Source organism: Xyrauchen texanus, chromosome 17, assembly GCF_025860055.1.
Source record: "Xyrauchen texanus isolate HMW12.3.18 chromosome 17, RBS_HiC_50CHRs, whole genome shotgun sequence".
NCBI lineage: Eukaryota > Metazoa > Chordata > Actinopteri > Cypriniformes > Catostomidae > Xyrauchen > Xyrauchen texanus.
The window spans coordinates 11,185,447-11,206,442 of record NC_068292.1 but is presented as its reverse complement, the minus strand read 5'-3'; the positions used below and the strand labels follow the sequence as shown (position 1 = coordinate 11,206,442).

The 20,996-nt window shown below is 45.3% G+C and overlaps 2 protein-coding genes across 3 annotated transcripts in view; both read right to left on the bottom strand.

Moving 5' to 3' along the window:
- The window catches only part of LOC127657989 (sodium-dependent dopamine transporter-like), a 60,894-nt gene extending 47,457 nt beyond the window's left edge, over positions 1–13,437 (bottom strand). The window contains exons 1-2 of the mRNA XM_052147036.1: positions 13,172–13,437; positions 12,830–12,961 (exon numbers count right to left, since the gene is read on the bottom strand). The gene's annotated coding sequence lies outside the window, so the exon portion shown is untranslated. The remainder of the gene's footprint in view (positions 1–12,829; positions 12,962–13,171) is intronic.
- A 105-nt stretch (positions 13,438–13,542) lies between these two features.
- The window catches only part of LOC127657988 (rho guanine nucleotide exchange factor 2-like), a 71,702-nt gene continuing 64,248 nt past the window's right edge, over positions 13,543–20,996 (bottom strand). For both annotated transcript variants that reach the window (XM_052147033.1, XM_052147034.1), the window contains 3 exons: positions 20,861–20,911; positions 17,595–17,910; positions 13,543–14,990 (listed from right to left, as the gene is read on the bottom strand). In XM_052147033.1, the coding sequence (XP_052002993.1) occupies positions 14,938–14,990; positions 17,595–17,910; positions 20,861–20,911 (420 nt within the window). In that variant the 3' untranslated portion in view covers positions 13,543–14,937. The remainder of the gene's footprint in view (positions 14,991–17,594; positions 17,911–20,860; positions 20,912–20,996) is intronic.

Here is a 20,996-nt window from a genome sequence, read left to right as displayed (position 1 = left end):
TGTCAGGACATCGTGTCCATCATTTTCCTTCTAGAAAAAACAAGGCTTTTCGGTCCTGACAGCGTTTTGTGCAGGTGAAAAGAGCAGACTTCACTGCCGTGTCGGTTACCACACACTCGGTCGTTTGTGGCGCACATTTCACTCCGGAGAATTATCGACCTGGAGATTTGTTGGAGTCTCGGATGGGATTTCGGAGTAAGGACTACGTGAGGCTGATTACTGATGCTGTTCCCTCGGTGCACTCGATGGAATCAAGTCCACCGTCAAAGTGTACACCGGATTTTGGCGCGGGCTGGACTGGAGGACAAAGTGCTAACGTTAGCAGACATTCTGTGCAACGAAAACGAGGACTTAGCACAGTAAGTCTTACTTTTAATTATTTTAACTCTTAATTTGCTCATAATTATAGGCCTGTGGGCCATCATAGGCATGTTCAGTCCACACCGGAGAACTTCGGTTTCTTCATTCAGCATCCATTGTAACCTGAGCTTGAACTTGACCAGACTCCTCAGCCCATCGTCACTTCCGGTTAGTGCTTTATAGACGCGGAAGTTATTTTATCACAATTTATCTCAAAATATCGTTAATGGCTAAATATATATTACTCCAGTTCAGAAAATCTAGTTGTTTTATCATCAACATACACTATGCTATATAGGGGTGTCCAACCTGCATGTTGCTCTTTAAGGCTGTTTGATGCCCATGCCCCTTTGGCATTTATCTATTATTGAGCCGCATTTAGGGCTCACAAGGCGTCACAAGGTCCGCTAGAGGGTGCGCTAGAGGGTGCGTCATTTGTTCAGCTGATCGCTGTTTCCGGATTTCTGCTGCTCTGTGTTAGAGCTGGTGTCTGCTCAGGTGTGTTTGCTGTGCCGCATGGTGTGGCTGATCGCTCTTTCTGCTGCTCCGTGTTAGAGCTCGTGTCCGCTCGGGAGTGTTTTGCTGTGCCGCATAGTGCGGCTGATCGCTGCATTGGCTACTCCGTTTCAGAGCTGGGAAAGCTGGTGCCTGCTTGGGTGTGCTCGCTGTGCTGTATAGTGCAGCTGATCACTGCTCATTGGAATCGGATTGTTCCGCAATAATGAATGTTCTTATGCAGTGTGTCGTTCGGTGACTGTTGCTCTCCTGTTCGTGAACATTGAAGAATCTGCTGCTGGATAGATGGTATGGGCTCTGCATGTTGGTGAATAAATCAGCACATTAGTACATCTCTTCCTGCTCTGTCGCTGCATGGCTTGAAGCATGAACGCTGCTGTTTTGTTTTAGGGGTTTTATTTAATTGCTTGCTTTTGCTTTGCTTTGCTTAATTGCTTTGCATAACTGCTTTGCTTTGTTTTTGTTTCAGTGCTTTGTTTTTCTGTTTTGGGTTTCAGTGTTTTGTTTTGGTGTTTTGTTTCTGCTGGGTTTCGAGCTTAATTTGGGTTTATTTTTGTCTTTCCAGGAGCTGGGACTCTGGAGCGGGCAGAATAGTCATCCCCATTTGGTGGTGTTTCTTCTTTCACTGAGTGCAGTGTGCATATTTTTGCAGTGAATCTCGCTGGAGTGTGTGTGAGATCTGGTGCACGTGTGGGTATTTATTATTGCGGGCATTATTAAAGCCCTGTATCTAGCCTGCCTTGCTACTGGTAAGCCCCAGCTCCAGAGTTATTGTTGTAAATTTGTATTGTGACGTTCTATTACAGCAGCTTTGTGCTGCTTGCCTTTTATATTGGCACTTTATTGTTATATCGAATTGAATGCCCTTTTCTTCTATGTTTTTAATTATTTTACTGTGATTGAATAAAAATATTTTTCATAATAATCATATCCACGTCTCATTGTCTATGTGAGAGAAACCGAACCTGTGTGCCCTTATTGGGTATTTCCCTGGATAGTTATACCAGGGTAGCGTAGTCGCTAATTGCTGTAGAGGTAAACCTCCTGAGAGGGGTATCATCTGAGAACTTTCTCGGGGTTTATTTGTTTCTCTACTCCCTTGATCCGCTCGCTTTGCCACACACACACACACACACACACACACACACACACACACACTCACACACACACATATATTCGCTTTTTATTCTTGTTTTTTTTACTGTTTGTGCACTGGAAGACAAATTTCTTGTATGTGTAAGCATACTTGGCAATAAAGCTCATTCTGATTTAAAATAAACTGTGGAGAATTCAGCAGTATCAGAGCTCAGAGGTGATATCAAACATCAGTGATGATATCATACCAGCTGTGGCATTAATGGATGATTGTTTCTGCCCATTTGAACGTCAACTTAGAGCTTGCAAAATAAGTGCTATCCTACAATGAGTCTAGTCAACAAATACAGTATTTAGGATGATACAGAGAAACAGTTATACTGCGCATAACTACCCCCGACACACTGGCAGGCATGAAGCGGTCCCCTGCACCTTCAACAGCTCAGAAGTATAAGGACTGGCTGGCCCAGCCGGGGCCTTCTCTCTATTATTCTCCCCTGTAAAAGGAACGAAATGGTACAGCTGGGGGCCAAATATATGGTCCAAGCTGGGGGGGGTGTCCCTCCAAAGAGGAGGACACCGAGGAGACCACACCCGGGGGGGTTAGGTGGAATACACACATGGTCTTACCGGTTAGGAGCGGAAGCACATCGTGTTGAGTGGCATCCTGGTAGATCCTACCCAAGGGGGGAGTTGCTTCCCTAAATACTTACCTTCCACTGCATCGTGATGTGCTGATATAGCGGCTACATACACCTTCAAGGTGGAGGGGGACAGCTGGCCCTCCAACTTTTCCTGCAGAAAGGAAAGCACTGATCTAACTGCGCATCTCTGGGGGTCTTCACCACGGGAAGAACACCACTGAGCGAACAGACGCCACTTCAGTCCGTAAAGGTGCCTCGTTGAGGGGGCTCTCGCCTGAGTGATTGTCTCTACCACCGCGGGTGGTAGGCCAACTAAGTCTACCGCGTCCCGTCCAAGGGCCAGACATGGAGATTCCCGATGTCTGGTCGAGGGTGCCAGATGGTGCCCTGACCCTGAGAAAGAAGATCCTTCCTTAGGGTAATTTGCCAGGGGGAGGGCTGTCGCGAGGAGCGAGAGGTCCGAGAACCAAATCCGGGAGGGCCAATAAGGGGCCACAAAGAGGACCTGCTCCCCATCCTCCCTGACTTTGCACAACGTCTGTGCAAGTAGGCTCACTGGGGGAAATGCATACTTGCGAAGCCCCGGGGGCCAGCTGTGTGCCAAGGCATCTGTGCTGAGGGGGGCCTCAGTCAGACAGTACCAAAGTGGGCAATGGGAGGATTCCGGGGACGCGAACAGGTCTACCTGTGCTTGGCCGAATCGACTCCAGATCAGCTGAACCACCTAGGGGTGGAGCCTCCACTCTCCCCTGGATGTAACCTGCCGCGACAGCACGTCCGCTGTGCTGTTAAGGAAACCTGGGATGTGAGTGGATCGACTTGATTCGTGCTGACTCCATAGGAGGAGACGGCAGGCGAGTTGTGACATGCGGTGAGAGCGTAGACCGCCTTAGTGGTTGATATACGCCGCCGCGGCTGTGTTGTCCGGCCGGAGCAACACGTGCATGCCCCGATCAACGGCAAAAGCCTCCTCAGGGCAAGTAGTACTGCCAGCAACTCGAGGCAGTTGATGTGCCAACGCAGTCTTGGGCCAGTCCAAGAGCCGGCGACTGCGTGCCCGCTGCATACGGCGCCCCAGCCCCGTTGGGAGGCATCTTTCATGACCACGACGTGCCTGGAGACCTGGACTAGGGGAACTCCTTCCCGTAAGAACGCAAGATCTGACCAGGGGCTGAGAGAACGGCAACAAGCCTACGTGATGAGGATGCGGTGTGTGCCTTGGCGCCATGCTCATCTCTCGACTCGGGTCTGTAGCTACTGCTGGATTGGTCTCATATGCATCAACCCAAGCAGTGTAACCATCACTGAGGATGCCATATGCCCCAGGAGCCTCTGAAAGCATTTCAGTGGGACCAACGTGTTCTGTCTGAACGTATGCAGACAGCTCAGCACCGACTGTGCACGCTCGCTGGTGAGACGCGCCATCATTGAGACCGAGTCCAACTCCATACCTGAGAAAATCTGAACCGGGATGAGCTTGCTCTTTTCCCAGTTGACCCGAAGCCCCAAGTGGCTGAGGTGCCTGAGCACAAGGTCCCTGTGAGCACACAACATGTCTCGCAAGTGAGCTGAGATTAGACAGTCGTCGAGATAGTTGAGGATTTTGATGCCCGCTTCCCTCAGTGGGGCAAGGGCTGCCCTCTGTGACCTTCGTGAAGGCGCGAGGGGACAGGGACGGCCGAAGGGGAGGACTTTGTACTGATATGCCTGACCCTCGAAGGCAAACCGGAGAAAGGGTCTGCGTCGAGGAAGGATCGAGACATGAAAGTACGCGTCCTTCAGGTCTACCGCCGCGAACCAATCCAGATGCCGGACGCTCCCTAAAATGCGTCTCTGCGTGAGCATCTTGAATGGGAGTCTGTGCAGAGCCCGGTTCAGAACTCGCTGAGATGGGCAGCCCTGGGACTCAGGAAACTGCACTACGGGAGCTGGTAAGCAGACCACTCGCTCCCCCGCTGGAGGGGTGGAGGGGAGGGATGGCCGCAACCCGTCGCCTTTTTTGGGTACGATGAAGTAGGGGCTTTAAAACCCCTTCTTCCTCTCAGCTGGAGGGACAGGCTCTATCGCGTCTTTCGAGGGAGGCGATTTCCACATGCAAGGCAGCGGCGTTCTCGCCTCTCACCGTGGTGGAGCGGACGCCGTTGAACCTAGGCAGGCCCCTGGCGAGGTGAATCGCATAGCCGAGTCGGACGGTCCTGATCAGCCAGCGCGACGGGTTGGGGAGCGCGAGCTACGCCCCCAAGCTCTGAGCAGGAGGGACCAAGGGGACCATAGAGTCAGACGTACCGGCAGGCGACCTCATGAACCGAAGAGGCGCCGGAACGCGCTTCGAGATCATGGGAAGGACCAGCTGGGTTTGGGGAGAGAGCGAGAGGAAGGGACAAACCCGTCTCTTGCTCCTCAGCCAAATCCATGCGAGAGCCCCACGAACCAAATGTGAGTGCTGACTCCCGGAAGCAAGCGAGGCGAGCGCGACGCACTTTGCCTGAAAGAAAATCGCAGTGCTCGCATACGACCCGCTGCAACGCGAGAGCAGCATGCTCCTCCCCCAAACAAACAGGGCAAAACTGATGCGTGTCCTCTTCGGGTATAGAGTGAGAACAGGGGAACACGCATCGTTTGCCCTGGCTTTCAGTCATTCTCTCACATATTTTCTGGAAAGTTTCACTGCGCACTGCCTAACCAAATTCTAACTCCTAGCAGAGGAAAGAAAGTTTTGACAGGCTTGTGAAACATCTACGATGTTAAAAGTCCACCCACTCCTCTTTCTTATATTTCTAATAATCAAAAACAGTGTGTCAAAATGAACGGTTTTCGTTTCTGCTCTAAAGTGACGTCAATTTAGAGCAGGCCACGACTGGTGACAGACTCCACCCTCCTCCCATGAGTGATCTACACACAAACTGCTATATTTTTCCGTGCTGGAGCAGAAAGGCAGAGTGGGTCCAGTGCCACCACCCAGTGTCACAGAGGAACATATGGTGGCGTACTCAAGGGCGGAAGAGCCCTCTTCTCTCTCTCGACGCAGGTTGGGGGGATCCGGGACACTTCTGGGATCAATGCCCTGTGATGGAGCTGGGGACGGTGGTCTGGATCCCCGATGCCCACAGGCTGCCCCCGACCGAGCCGGAGCGTACCGGATACCGGTAAGAATCAAGGGGGGTATTCACCAAGCTTTGTTGGACACAGATTGTAATCAAACCACTATCCACCAATGCTTGGTTCAACACGGGGCATTGGGCAAAGCATAAACAGTGAGGGTGAAATGTGTGCACCGGTGCTGTAAGCTGTAAACTCTCCTTAAGGGAGACAAAGTACAGCACTGTGGAGAAGGAGTGTCTGGCCATCAAGTGGGTGGTCCTCACTCTCCAGTGATACCTGCTGGGGCAGGCTTTCACCCTCTGATCGGATCACGCCCCACTTCAATAGCTCCACTGCAAGAAGGATACCAATGCGCGGATCTCCCGGTGGTATCTGGCTCTCCAGCCTTTTAAATTCAAGGTGATCCACAGACTGGGGGTGCAGCTGGCTATCGCTGACTTCCTTTCCAGAAATGGGGGAGGAGTGGTTGGCAGGCCGGATGGCTCACCAGCCCGAGTCGGATGTTGGGAGTATGTGGCAGTGGGGGCATGGTCAAGCGCCTGTCCGGAGAGTGAGAAAGCTTACACTTACACCTGAGCTAAATTATGCCTAACACCTGTTTCCTATTCCAGTGAGCATTGGGAGAGCAGCATAAAAGCAGCCACACAACCAGCAGTCCGGGGAGAGAGCCTTGGTCCAGAAAATGTATTGTGAAGCTGAAAAGTTTATTATTGTGAAGCTGAAAAGTGTATTATTATGAAGCTGAAGAGTTCATTATCGTGAAGCTGAAATGTTCATTATTATGAAGCAGAAAATATTTTTTTGTGACTAGGGCTTGGACAACGTGTCGACGTCATCGATGACGTCGACGCAAAAAATACGTAGACGCAAAATATGCGCGTCGATTCGTCAGACCCAAAACAAAGATGGCGGCGCCGGAGAGTAGTAGCAACACGAGTGGCTCCTCAGACTATCAGAAGTGCAAGGCACTCGTTCCTCTAAAGTATGGGAATTCTTTTAAATTAAAGGAAACAATTCCGTGATATGTCGTCTTTGCAAAATGGAGATGGCCTTCCATTCTAGCACCACGGCAATGCACCAGTGCCTGAAGAGGCGCGTGCCCGCACGCACACACACACACACACACACACACACACACACACACACACACACACACACACACACACACACACACACACACACACACACACACACAGTATTCTTAAGGTGAAAGGAAAGTGTGAAAGAGTGTAAGTTGTTATTTGCATGTGAATGAAGATAATTTTTTCAGTATGTTCAACATAAATGTTGTATTCTGAATGTTTATTTTCATTATTAATTTTTTGTTGGAAAAGCACTTTCTGTATTAGCTTAAAGCCCCCAAGTTTACAACAGTTACTGTATTCTTTCAATAGCTCTAAGAAAGGGTGGCTGGGTGACCTTTTTATTTTTCTATTGAATGCTAGACATCAGAATGCATTATTACTACTATATGTTGTTGTTATTTTTATGTGAATGAAGAATTAAATGAGGCACTTTTTCAGTAAGCTAGGACTATGTGTTTTCAAGGCTTCAAGGTTCCCTTTACAAAAAGCTTCACTACGATGCTGCGCTGCTAAGCGCTACGGGGAACAACTCTAGCTGTGAACCGAGCTGAATAATGTGTGCAACACGTCAATGAACATTGACCGGAATTTATAGCCTCGGCTGATGTAATCAATAGATGCACCTGCGGCCAGGCTATAAATGGATACGTCACCAGGTGTCGTCAGAAACTCTTTTTTCAGAGCAATTCTGTTTCTGTGTGTTTCACAAACCCTGTCAAAACTTTCTTTCCTCTGTTAGGAGTTAGAATCAGTTAGGCAGTGTGCAGTGAACGTTGTTCTCTTTTCTCTTCTGTTTAGAAAATATTATCTATATATATATATATTTCTAAAAAAAGAAAGAAAAAAAAAAGAGAGAATGACTGAAAGCCCCAAACGGTGCGTGTTCCCCTCTTCTCACTCTATAGCTGAAGACGACACACATCAGTTTTTGCTCTGTTTGTTTGGGGGTAAGAGCACGCTGCTCTCGTGTTGCAGTAGGGTGGGTGCGAGCACTGCGATTTGCTTTAACAGGCAAAGTGCGTCGTGCTCGACTTGCTTGCTTCCGGGAGTCAGCACTCATGAAAAAAAAAAAAAAGATTGTTCGTGGGGCTCTAGACGGGTTGATCCCTTTCTCTCACTCTCTCCCCAAACCCAGCTGGTCCTTCACATGATCTTGAAGCGCGTTCCGACGCTTCTTCGGATCATGAGGTGGATCGCGTTTCTCTTCCCGCCTCCGAGCTTTCTGTCCGCGATAAAAAATATACGGAGGAATTGCTCGATGTTGTTACTCTATCTCTCGCCGGGCTTTGCATCATCACTTAAGAAGCCCTCTCTCCCCTCAAAGCCTTGTAGGACAACTTCCACTTTAGTGGGAAGGGCTTATCAAGCAGCAGGTCAGGCTGGTGCTGCTCTGCACACTATGCTGTTTTACAGGCGCACCAGGCTGACCTCCTGGATGACCTGAGTGTGGGTTCTGCGCTTGACGAGCAAGCCTCAGACCCGCCTCGGTCCTGACTGAAGGGAGGCTCAAAAGCAATGCGTGGCGAATCGTGCTCCTCCTCCCAGGGATTGGGGACAGTCTAGCCGCACTCGCCCGCCCCCGAAGCAAGACCTCAGGACTATAAATTCTAGTAAGAGAAAACCCTGACGATCTTGCGCCTAGATTAGGGGGTAGCTCCCCTCGGGACGGGGCGCGTGCTTCACTTCACCCCTCCCGGTACCCCCTCGAAGCCCCTCCATTCCCGCCACCTCTTGGTGTTTCGGGTTGCAGAGGCCTCCGTCAAAATTGGGTGTTTTCGCTGTTCCTGCATTTTATTCAGGACGCGAAACACTCGACAACCCCTCAACAGGAAGTGTTAAAATATAATACCCATCTCAGAGATCCTGGCAGCGTGGAAACTTCTGCCGGATATATTCTTTTCTGTGGGTCTTATAAGGGCGTCAGGATTTAATTCACTCACCGCTTTTCCGTGTTTCAACAGCGTGTTCTCACTACCGTGAACCGGATTTCTTTTTATGTTAAAACAAAAAAACTCAATCTCCTGGTTAAAGGGGCCATGGTATGTGTTCCCCTTCCTGAGAGAGAGTTAGGTTATTACACTAAATACTTCCAGTTTCCCATGGAGGGTGAGGGGTGGCGTCTGGCTTAGATCTTAAAGCTTGAACTACCCGTGGGTGTTCAAGTCCAAGATGATGCCTGTCAAGACGGTCGTGTCTCAAGCCTTACAACTCGTTTGGCTGGTCACCATCGATCTTATGACGCACTTCTATACTTCATTTAGAAGTTCTGCCACAACATGGAAAGTTCCTGAGGTTCACTTCCGGGGGCGAAGTCTTCCAGGGTCAGGTTCTTTCACTCAGCCTAGCCCTTTTTACCCACACATTCACAATGCATGATGTAGCGCTGGCTCCTTGCGACTCCGGGCGTCTGCATTCTGAATTATGTAGACGACTGGCTGATCCTAGCGCAGTTCCAGGAACTGGCAGTTCAGCACAGGGACATCGTCTTAGCTCATCTGTTTCTCTGGGGTTGAGGCTCAACACCAAGAAAAGCGTCCTCTCTCCCACTCAGAACACTGTCTATCGGGGCATCGTATGGAGTTCATTCACAATGCGGGCACAACTGTCTCCCGCTAGGATTGAGTCCATTCAGATCACCCTGAGCAAAGTCAGGCTAGGTCAAGGTTGCACTGTTATCAGTATCAATGATTTCCAGGTCTCAGGGCGACTGCGTCCACGGTGATCCCTCTGGACCTTCTGCTCATGAGACCGTTTTTGTTGTGGCCAAAAGCCAGGGGATTTCTTCCAAGGGCCAAAACCCCTAGGCTAAAAAGGGTTACGCGCCTCAGGCTTTGTTCCCTTTCTATGTGGTTCAGACCCCGGTTTTCTGCCTTGGGTCCCACTCTAGGTGCGTCTTGTTGTTGCAGACTGCTAACCACAGATGCCTCCCTGACGGGCGGGGTAGCGGCCTTAAGTGGTCGTCCAGCTTAAGGGGATAGGAGGGTCGTCAGCTCGGTTGTCACAGTCACTGTCTCGGGTTGATGGCTGTATTTCTGGCCCTGAAATACCTCCTCCTGAGGCTGCCATGTCTTGGTGCGGGTGGACAATACAGCGGTAGCCTCTTACATAAATCATCAAGGAGACCCACGTTCTTGTCAGCTGTATTTCTGACACGTCGGATTCTCCTTAGGGCCAAGGGTAAGCTCCTGTCACTCAGGTCAGTTATATCCCTGGATGCCCGTATACGGGAGCAGATTTACGGTCCAGACAGAAAATACCAAGTTAAGAACTCCACCCTAAGGTAGTAGTTGCCCAGAGTTCGCCAGCAAGGGTTTTTGCCTCTTACTGATAGCACTGCGCTGGCTGAACAGGGCTTGGTTCTCGGAGCTAATCTCTTCCCTCGACGGCTCGCCTTGGGCGATTCCGAACAGGAAGGATCTTCTATCTCAGGCACAGGGCAATATTTCATCCCAGCCCCGAATTGTGGAATCTTTCATGTTTGGCCCCTAAAGGTACCAACTGAGGGACACAGGGCTTTCTCCTGAGGTTATCGAGACCTTTTTAAATGCCGGGCTTTTTCCACTTGGAACAAGTTTGGGTGAGATCTTAGGGCAGAAGAGGACCTCTTCGCCTCTATGAATAGCGCAATGTCTCCTCTACTTCTCCCTGAATTCACCCAGCCCCCTTGGGTCTGGACGTTAAGACACATACATGACCCAGAATGCGTCTGTATGCATTTCTTTCCCCGGTTTCTCTGCTCCCGCGCTGGCCGAAAAGGATATGTTTCTCGGAGCTAATTCCTCTCCTCGACGGCTCGCCTTTGGCGATTCCGAACAGGGAGGACCTTCTCATCCTTGGCCCGAATTGTGAAACCTTTCATGTCTGGCCCCTAAGGGTACCAAATGAGGTTCACAGGGTTTTCGCTTGAGGTTATCGAGACCATTTCAAGTGCTAGGGCTCCCTCCACTAGGAACTGATCTGGGTAGGTTTTACAGGGCAGAAGAGGACCTCTTCACCTCTGTTGATGGCGCAATGTCTCCTCTACTTCTCCCCGAGTCGCCCAGTCCCCCCCCCCTCGGGAAGGGCTGATCGTAGTAACGCATACATAGCACAAATGCGCCTGCATGCGTTTCCTTCTACTAAAGTTCTTATTACAGAACCAGCTTACTGCCAGTTTGCTTCAGTTCTGGATTTTCTGTAGAAAGAACTGTCAGCGGGCACTTGCCTCGCCACTGCCAGGTTCTATGTGGCCACTGCGGTTTGCCACGGCTTGGTGGGCGGGGTACCCTCAAAGAGGCATCCTCATTATTGCCCGGGCCTACGAGGCGCGCGGTCAAGCTTCGCCAGTAGGTTTTAGGGCGCACTCTACCAGAGGGCTCTCCTCCTGTAAAACCTTGGCTAGAGGTCTCCCTCTGCAGCAAGTTTGTGATGCGGCAGGTTGTCCTCTCCGCACACATTCATTGGACTTTTTTAGTTTGGATGTTCTGCACTCCGGGCTCTTATGCCCTTGAGTCGACATCTCAGCTCATACCTGAACAAGTTTGTGATGCGGCAGGCTGGTCCTCTCCGCTCACATTCATCAGTTTTTATGACAAGTTTGTGTTGCGATAGGGTTCTCTTCGCACACATTCATCGAACTTTATGGGTTAGATGCTTTGCTACTCCGGGCTCTTATGCCCTTGAGTCGACATCTCAGCTCATGCCTGAACAAGTTTGTGATGCGGCAGGCTGGTCTTCTCCGCTCACATTCATCAGTTTTTATGACAAGTTTGTGTTGCGATAGGGTACTCTTTGCACACATTCATCGAACTTTATGGGTTAGATGCTTTGCTACTCCGGGCTCTTATGCCCTTGAGTCGACATCTCAGCCCATGCCTAAACAAGTTTGTGATGCGGCAGGCTGGTCCTCTCCGCACACATTCATCAAAATTGAATGGTTTAGATGTTTATGCTACTCCGGGCTCTTATGCCCTTGAGTCGACATCTCAAGCTCATGTCTGAGACCTCTCGCGTTTTTGTGAGTACACTGCACAACCGTAGGGGTCCGGACAGCCCCAAGTGCGGCGGCGTGGGTATTGCGTTCCCCGTAGCGCTTAGCAGCGCAGCATCGTAGTGAAGCTTTTTGTAAAGGGAACGTCTCGGGTTACATGTGTAACCCTTGTTCCCTGAAAAAGCGGAACGAGATGCTGCGCTGCTTGCCGCACTGGGGCGTCCCAGTACTGCTCTTCAAAAGAAGTATCTGGCGACACCTGGTGACGTATCCACTTATAGCCTGGCCGCAGGTGCATCTAATGATTACATCAGCCGAGGCTATAAATTCCGGTCAATGTTCATTGACGTGTTGCACACATTATTCAGCTCGGTTCACAGCTAGAGTTGTTCCCCGTAGCGCTTAGCAGCGCAGCATCTCATTCCGCTTTTTTCAGGGAACAAGGGTTACACATGTAACCCGAGACGTTTTATTGAATGCTACCTCTGACTAAGAATGCATTACTTTGCACTTGTATAGTATTTTATTTTGGAATTTTAAGAGCAATAAACATATATTGCAATGTTAAGGAATTATTTTTTTTTCCATTCAGATATGTAAATCAACATAAATTGCTATTAGTCAATTAATGGGGAGATAATCGAATCGAAATCGAATCGGACTGGAAAAATGAATCATTAGATTAATCAACGCATCGAAAAAATAATCGCTAGATTAATTGTTTAAAAAATTATCGTTTATCCCAGCCCTATTTTTGACGTTTTGAGCGCTGAAGTGTGGCCATTAAAATTACCTGTGAGTGGAGTAACCTGCCTCCCGTGTCCTCCTTATCGACAACCCTCACACATGGTATAATAAATTATCCCTGGGGTATTGAGCTGAAACTTCACACATTCTGGGGACAACTGAGTTTTATACATCTTGTAAAAAGGGGCATAATAGGTCTCTTTTAAAAGGCAGAACACTGTCCAGCATAACAGCATTGGTGTCATAAAAAATTTTTTTTAGACTTTCGTAAATATATGAGTAATTTGTAATCAGAGAAACAAATAGAATACCTGATGAAGGTTATGCTGTCCTTGCAACTGCGTCACGTTGAAGAAACTAGACAGCTAGCTAACAAACACACATGAAGCAGTTTATCCTTTCCAGAATGTTTACTTGTGTGATCCTTTTTTCTTTTTGTAAAACTGAAATACAATAAACAAGAAATGAAATTACAACTTTTACATTAATTCGTTCTGATATAAATGTAAACACGTGCACTACAATCTGCACTTGATACATGTGATAGAAAACTTCCCTACATTTTCATATCGATCACAAACTTATTTTCAAGAGGAAATATCATGTTACCAAATAACACTTTAAAGATCTTTACAAATAGTAAATAAACTTACAGGCATATCTTTTTCCAAGGTAAAGGCTGTTTGTGCATCGAATTGAAATCGATGCTGCACGTTGAACTGTTGCCGAACTAATAAATCAACACTGCGTATGTACACAAAAATAACAAACTGCAATACTGAAAATGGCCACTAGATGGCGATTATTTACCATGACCAGATAATGGGCAGAACAAAGGTCTTTGACTGATATGCTATAAGATAATAAAAGATTTGTTAGCCACAATAGTGTTCAGGGGTTTTTGTTCTGCTATTTTGTGTACACACCTGTCCGTGATATGTTTATTTATAGGTTAAACAGCATTAACATAGCTATACTGAATTATGAAACCTAAATTATAGACCTCATATCAAATGAAGAAACTGTCCAACCAGTCATATTAGTGGGCATTAATTGTATTTATTTTTTAGAGATAATCAAACACAAACAGCATTTTTCCTTTTCACCACTTGCCAAGCACTTCAGCTATAAAAGCTTTATCAATTTAATGTAGTGGAGTTCAGAAAAAACTTTGAAGAAATAAATGCAAGCATCAACAAACATTTTTAATTATGGTTTAAAAAGAGAACAACAAAATGCTTTTATTTATTTTTTATATTTTTAAGGTAAATTTTACAAATTTCATTAGTTATTTTTTTCATTATTTAATTTAACTTCCATCAACATGCAGTCATGGCAGTTTGTCAGAAAGAACAAAAAAATTTGTATGACTTATGCATGTTATACACATGGTCGGGAGCAGGTGTAAATTTTGGTTCTACCAGCTCATATTTTGAAAATATGAAAACATTCATGAATCCAAAAATTTACATTAGAACGGCTTTACAAACAATTTACACAAAAATAAGTTCTGCACTTATTTCATGAATGAGGCCCATTATGAGTGAACTCTGTGCTAAATGTAACAGATGTGTTGAATGTACAGATGAAGAAACAGACTATAGCAAATTATCAAAGCATTTATACTGATGCAGAGTGAAATAAACACAAAATACATGATTCCCACAATATATTTAAACACAGTACAATGATTAAAAAAAACCATTGTAAAAAATGCAATATAAAAACAAATTTGTTTAACAGCTGTTTAAACAGATTTTTTCCTCCTCCATACAAATGTTTATACATCGAAACAAAGAGTACAAATTGTATAGCATTAAAGAAAGCCTTTTTTTAGTGTGGTTTTCAAGTCAACCATAAAGAATGTGTTTTTTCCACTTCATTCTATTTTCAACATCAATATGTGTTTTTTAACAGTTCTCCTGTTATTGTTGGAGATAACTTCTGTTGGTTTGATTCCTTTCAGCGGAACTGCATTCCAAGACCTTTTCAAGTCGCCCACAAATTACAATTTAATGTGCTAAATTTCATAATCTTTACCACAATATCAAACATTATCTATTTCAGCAGAAGAACAGTATGTAGTATACATCCCACAGCATTATGACAGCTCATTTTGGACGATAAACAATAAATACAGCTACATTGAAAGTCTACAGATGAGATTCAAAAACACACTTCTACAGAAGTCAGAATGAGCACAGAATATCATCTAATTTGTCCTTCATTTCTACCTTCTATTCAGTCCTTTAATCAAGGACGAAATACACCATAAGCTGTTAAATTAAATAAAACAGACAACACAATTGTAAAAATGCTCAAAAACTTCATTCATATAAAATGTATTAAGATTATTCTACAGTGGTTTGATGAGGTGAGTATGTCTGGTTTTGGTGAAGCTCTTCATGTGGAGTTGCTGTTAACTGTGAGCTTCAGTCACACACTCGCTCTCCTCTGGAATATCCTGCAGATCTAAACAAACACATACAGACCAGAGTTGAAAGCTTAAGTACTTGACCAAGCCACAAGTGTTTTTTATGTTTGATACAAAAGCAATATGACAACACCTGGATTGTAAATTGATGGGCAATAACATAATATTAAGGATGTCCCGATACAATTTTCTTGAGAATGAGCAAAAGTAAAGATACTTCCTTTTACATACTCGCTGGTACCGATTACGGATGTGCGATACCTGTTTGTTGAATTTTTTTGTAATGTCAGTGTTTTCAAAAACAATACTGTGAGACTGATTTCACAGATTTGATGACAGAGTGTTTATGTTTCAGCAACTGTTACTCAAAAGACATCATAAAGAAAAAGCATTTTAGCTGTCACAAAATGTTTAAAAATCATATTTATTTTTTTTCTAAATTCATAATTTTTCACAAATCGTGTTTTCCATTTAATTGTTTTCTGAATTTCATATTTGACAGTTTAATTCAGTTTTATCATCAAAAGGGTGTCTAAATAAATAAATAAAAACATTAATTTATCATTTAAATTGTAAATAATCTATGAAAACATACATTAATATTCAACATAACATTATTTTTTATTATATAAAAAGTCGCTTGTACAGATTCTCAATACAATCAAAAATACAACACTGAAGTTTTTTTGGTCAAATAGAGTGCTGCACTTCAGAGCATCATAGATGTGATATGTTGCTGAAATGTAATATAATTATTCTTTTTTTAGTTAGTAGTACTATTATACTTATTATTTTCAATTTAAATTAATCATTTGTTTTGGCAAAAAACAAAACAAATCAATGATGCTCTTTAAGTTTGTATGTTTTTGATGTCAGCTTCTCTCCTCTGGAAAAGCAGGTCACTAAATAACAAAGTGTGATTATTAAACCACAAAAGGCTGCAATTTAATAAAATAAATATGTAGTGTGTATGTGCTGCAAGCTTCAAGGTGAATGCACAATCTGCTCTCTGTCATCTACTACACACAAGAGTGAGTAGTAATAATGAGGTGTTTTCAGTGTTTAAGTGGCCATCTTACATTTTACATTTATGCATTTGGCAGATGCTTAGGGCACTTATTACAGGGACAATCCCCCTGGAGCAACCTGGAGTTAAGTGCCTTGCTCAAGGGCCCAACAGTGGCATCTTGGTGATGCTGGGGCTTGAACCCCCGACCTTCTGGTCAGTAACCCTGAGCCTCAACCACTGAGCCACCACTGCCACTAAGACATAACATGCTTTTAATATGTTCGCTGCGTTTACGCAATGAATTTTATACGTATTGGTATTAGTGTTTGGAATCTGAGCCTTTTTTTACAAGTATGAGTACAAGTACATGAGCGCAGTATCAGACCCATTTAATCCCTATATAATATTGCCACATAATAATATAAAAACAAGAGATACAAATCCTAATGAATTTAGTGATTCCAATTACACAAAACAGATCTGTTTCCTTAACGATTCCATTCTTTTAGGTGGCGAGATTGTTGGGGATAATGTCAAATAATCTTTTAGTGATTTGATAAATTGTCATTTTTTATGACCAATTCAAGCACTCTAATAAATATCTCACAATTAATTTAATAATCTGATCTATAAATCTTAAAATTTTAAGTAGTGGGATTTTGTTGGTCAGTTGATAAATGAATGGATAAGTAAGGCATGAGCCAGAATTATTGATGACACCACATGGTAAAGTGTTTGCCTCTAGAACAAGGAGTTCTGAGCTAATCCACCCTAATTTAACTTTATATTTTAATAAATGAAGATTGCATATGTACTTTAGTGGATGCATATCATGAGTGTAGACACATCTTAAATTCGATGAATATTCACATTTTAAATTTGACAGCTTAATCTCTAGGTTGTTTATTAAAAGTTGATATTATTGTCAGAGGATCACACTTTCACACTTTTTGATTCCAAATAGTTTTTTCTTGTTATAAGCATAAAGTTACAAACATTTGTTAGATTTCTCTGAAAACAAGACACAATGTCATTCTGCTTCTCTAGTCAAATTATACTGTTTTAAGAATGTTTAGCAAAACAAAGACAAAAATCCTTACTAGGAAAATTATTTTTTGCAGTGTGGTGCTGGCATCACCAGAAAATTATTTTGGTCTTTCTGATGAACCAGGTTGACCAAGTGAGTATTGTTGGTTAAAGGACTAAGTGTACTTTGAATTTCCGAATGCTGCTACGTCTCGCTCACAGTGCACATAACAACATTTCACAATCAGCACAGTATGCAATGACTGTCCGCATGCAGCCTAGTTTTTCTGGACAAGCAGACAGTCTGCATCTGTGCACGTCATCTGTGCCTGTCGTTGACTGCTACAAGACAATCACAAAGCAGATGCCATACACATGCATAGAACATGTTCGTATGGGTTTGTGGTCATGAAGTACACCCTAGCTTTAAGAAGTCTGGTAAGGGCCACAGACTTTTCAACATGGTGTTGCTTCATGCAACCAGCAAAGACACTGCAATAGAAACGTGTTGTGCATTTATTCTCTTTGTATTGTTTTACAGTGTGCAGGAGATACAGCACTGTATGCTAGAGGAGGGAGATTATGTGAGATGTTTCGTAGGTCTCACCTCTAGGACCGTCAGCTGTCTCACCGTCCTCTTGACATGCTGTCTCTTGCGATGTCAACAGGTCCAGTGTGTCTCTGCCATCCATTGTGTCCTGAAGTCGCAGCTCTTCCAGATGTTTTTGCAGCTGAATTTGTGTTCTGTCGCCGCTCTTGTGCTTTTCCTGGGTGGCTCGCAGGCGCATCACTTCCTCCTGCAGCAGGTTGTAATTGCGCTGCAAATCTATCAGATCACCCTGTGTGCCCTGTTCCGCCGGCACAGATGCTGTATCCTCCTGCATGTACAGCTCCAGGAATGAGTCCTGCCTCACCACTGCAGCCTACACACAGACAGATCCACATTTAACATTCAGTCTTAATTTATGAGTATTATTACTGTATATACACAACAGCATGAATCTTACAAAGGATAAAAAATTTATTTGGAAAATTCAGAATAATTTTAGGACCCATCTGGCACCAACAATCACGACACAGTCCAAATCAATGAGTTCACATTTTTTTCCCCATTCTGATTGTTGATGTGAAAATTAACTGAAGCTCCTGACCCGTATCTGAATGAGTTTATGCACTGCACTACTGCCACGCGATTGGCTGATTAGATAATCACATGGATGTTTGTTGGTGCCAGATGGGCTGGATTGAGTATTTCTGTAACTGCTGATCTCCTGGGATTTGCACACACAACAGTCTCTAGAATTTACCCCGAATGGTGCCAAAAACAAAAGACATCCAGTGAGCGGCAGTTCTATGGATGGAAATGTCTTGTTGATGAAAGAGGTCTACAGAGAATGGCCAGATTGGTTTGAACTGATAAAGTCTACGGTAACTCATTCTGAGATGCAGGTTGGTGCTTTTTTGGTGGCATGAGGGGGACCTACACAATATTAGTCAGGTGGTTTTAATGTTGTGGCTGATTGGTGTATGCTTATAATAGATAATTTAATTCTGTGTATTTAGGATACAAAAAATTGAGCTATGAAACGTCACAGTTACTGTTGTAACCTCCATTCCCTGACGGAGGGAACAAGACGTTGTGTTGAATAAAGTGACAAAAGGGGTCTTCCTTGAGAGCCTTGCATACCTCTGAACTTGAGAAAAGGCCAATGAGAAATTGGCAGACAGAATTTGCATGTCCCGCCCCCGGACGTACGGGTATAAAGGGAAGCGGGCATGTGTCGGTCAGTCAGGTTTTTGCACTGAGGAGCTGAGAATAAGGTATGGCCGTTTACAGTGGTAGGTCTAGTGCCGTGGCAGAAGGGACACAACATCTCATTCCCTCTCTCAAGGAACGGAGGTTACAACAGTAACCGTGACATTCCCCTTCTGTCACTCACTCAGTGTTGTGTTGAATGAAGTGCCATGCACTAGCCTGTGTTACGTGAACTGCTGACAAAGGTGCAAGCAGGCTGTTGCATGCTAGAAGCAAATGTATTGGCCGCACATAACCCTCCCCAACACCCCAGAAAAGGTATCACATACAGACCTTAGGTTCCCAGCACCCCTGAGAGGGGAACAGGTGCTACATGACCAACATGGGAGCAAGTCCGGCATTCGCGGCCTTTTCTCTCTCTATGAGTGAGAGGTGTGAAGCGGCTGGGGCTATCTTAACACTATGAAATGCGTCAGGGAAGGCGGTCTTTCCCGATCCTATTCTTTCAGGAGGAAAAGATGCTGCAGAGGACACCTCCTGCCCAGACTAGGGGGAGGTAATATGTGGCTAATACACCACATGGGTTGTCAAGTGGCTGAAGATGTCATATGCCCCAGGAGCCTCTGGAATTGATTTAGAGGAACCACTGTGCCGGACTCGAAGAGAGCGAGGCACCTGAGCACTGACTGCGTGCACTCGTTAGTGAGGCACGCTGTCATTGAGACTAAGTCTAACTCAATGCCGAGAAAAGAGATGCTCTGAAACGGGGCGAGCTTGCTCTCTTCCCAGTTGACCTGAGGCCCTAGATGGTTGAGATGCCTGAGCACCTGATCCCTATGCACGCAAAGTATCTCTCGAGAGTGAGCTAGAATGAGCCAGTCATCGAGGTAATTGAGTATGCGGATGCCCACTTCCCGTAGCGGGGCAAGGGCTGCCTCTATGACCTTGGTGAAGATGCGAGGGACAGGGGGCCGAGGGCCTGTGTGACACTCTACGATGCAGCGGCAAAATCATCATCCAGCTCGCAGTAAACACACTGGCCGGGAGGCGAGCCGCCCTCACCTCAAGACTGAATGGAAGCAAAAGAGCATGCGGGTGCTTCGTGGGGATTTACCTGGTGAAACCGAGCCCGCTGTATGCCCCAAATCGCATTCATCACCAGCCGCACCGTAGGAATCTATCACCACAACGTTGCCATAGCTATGTTCTCGCACTGAGAACATGAACCATTCATAAAACGCTGCCTGCGTGTGATCGCAGCCCAGGCACGCGAGGCAGCTCTTATGACCGTCAGAATTGGAGAGAAAATGGCCGCATCCAGGAACTACACAGGGGCGGAAAGACATCTTTAAAAAGACGTGTCCTGAAAAGGACGTTCAACGCCTACTCTGTATTGCTCTTTTGTGAGTGAAATAAACTCTTTTAGAGAAATAAAACTCTTTTAGGAGGGAGAACACTCTTTAGACAGAAGCGCTGTCGAAGTGCCCAGGGGCGTGGACTACACAGCGTGCAGAGAGAGAACGCACTGGAAACACACCGTAGATCCAACAGCAGTGCTCTGCCACAGAGATGAGTGGAACGGTGAGACTCAGCTTGCTGATGCACAACCGCTGCTCTGAAGAACAAATCTGAATGACAGATACATGTCCGTTTCCCTTTATACCCGTATGTATGGAGGCGGGACATGAAAATTCTGTCTGCCAATTTCTCATTGGCCTTTTCTCAAGTTCAGAGGTAAGCGAGGCTCCCAAGAAAGACCCCTTGCGTCACTTAATTCGACACAACATCGAGTGAGTGACAGAAGGGGAACAAACAAGTCGTTCATTTAGTTCATTTAATTTCAAAACTGTTAAAAATGGTATTTCCAGCACATCATTCCATTAAGCACAATACAGAATTTAAGAAGTGCTGCATACACATACACTGCTGGACATTATTGGTAGACAAATGTAAATGTAGTGAGTGAAAAATGTTGTAGCAAAATTTTACTTTCTAGAAATCCACAGTGCTAAAAGTGCTTTAAGTTGTATACAAAATTATGCTTAAATAATAACTTTGTGTTACTGCTTCACAAATCTTTCTCAGAAACACGTGTTATATGAAAGTCTGCATCTCACCTGCAGAGCGTGTAATTGAGTGCTGAGGTTCACCAGTCTTTGGCACACCTCCTGAAACACACATAAACAGTTTAGACCATTAGATGTGTTTTCTATATTTTTCTTCAGTGCTTTTAGGAAATAAAGATTTTTTAAG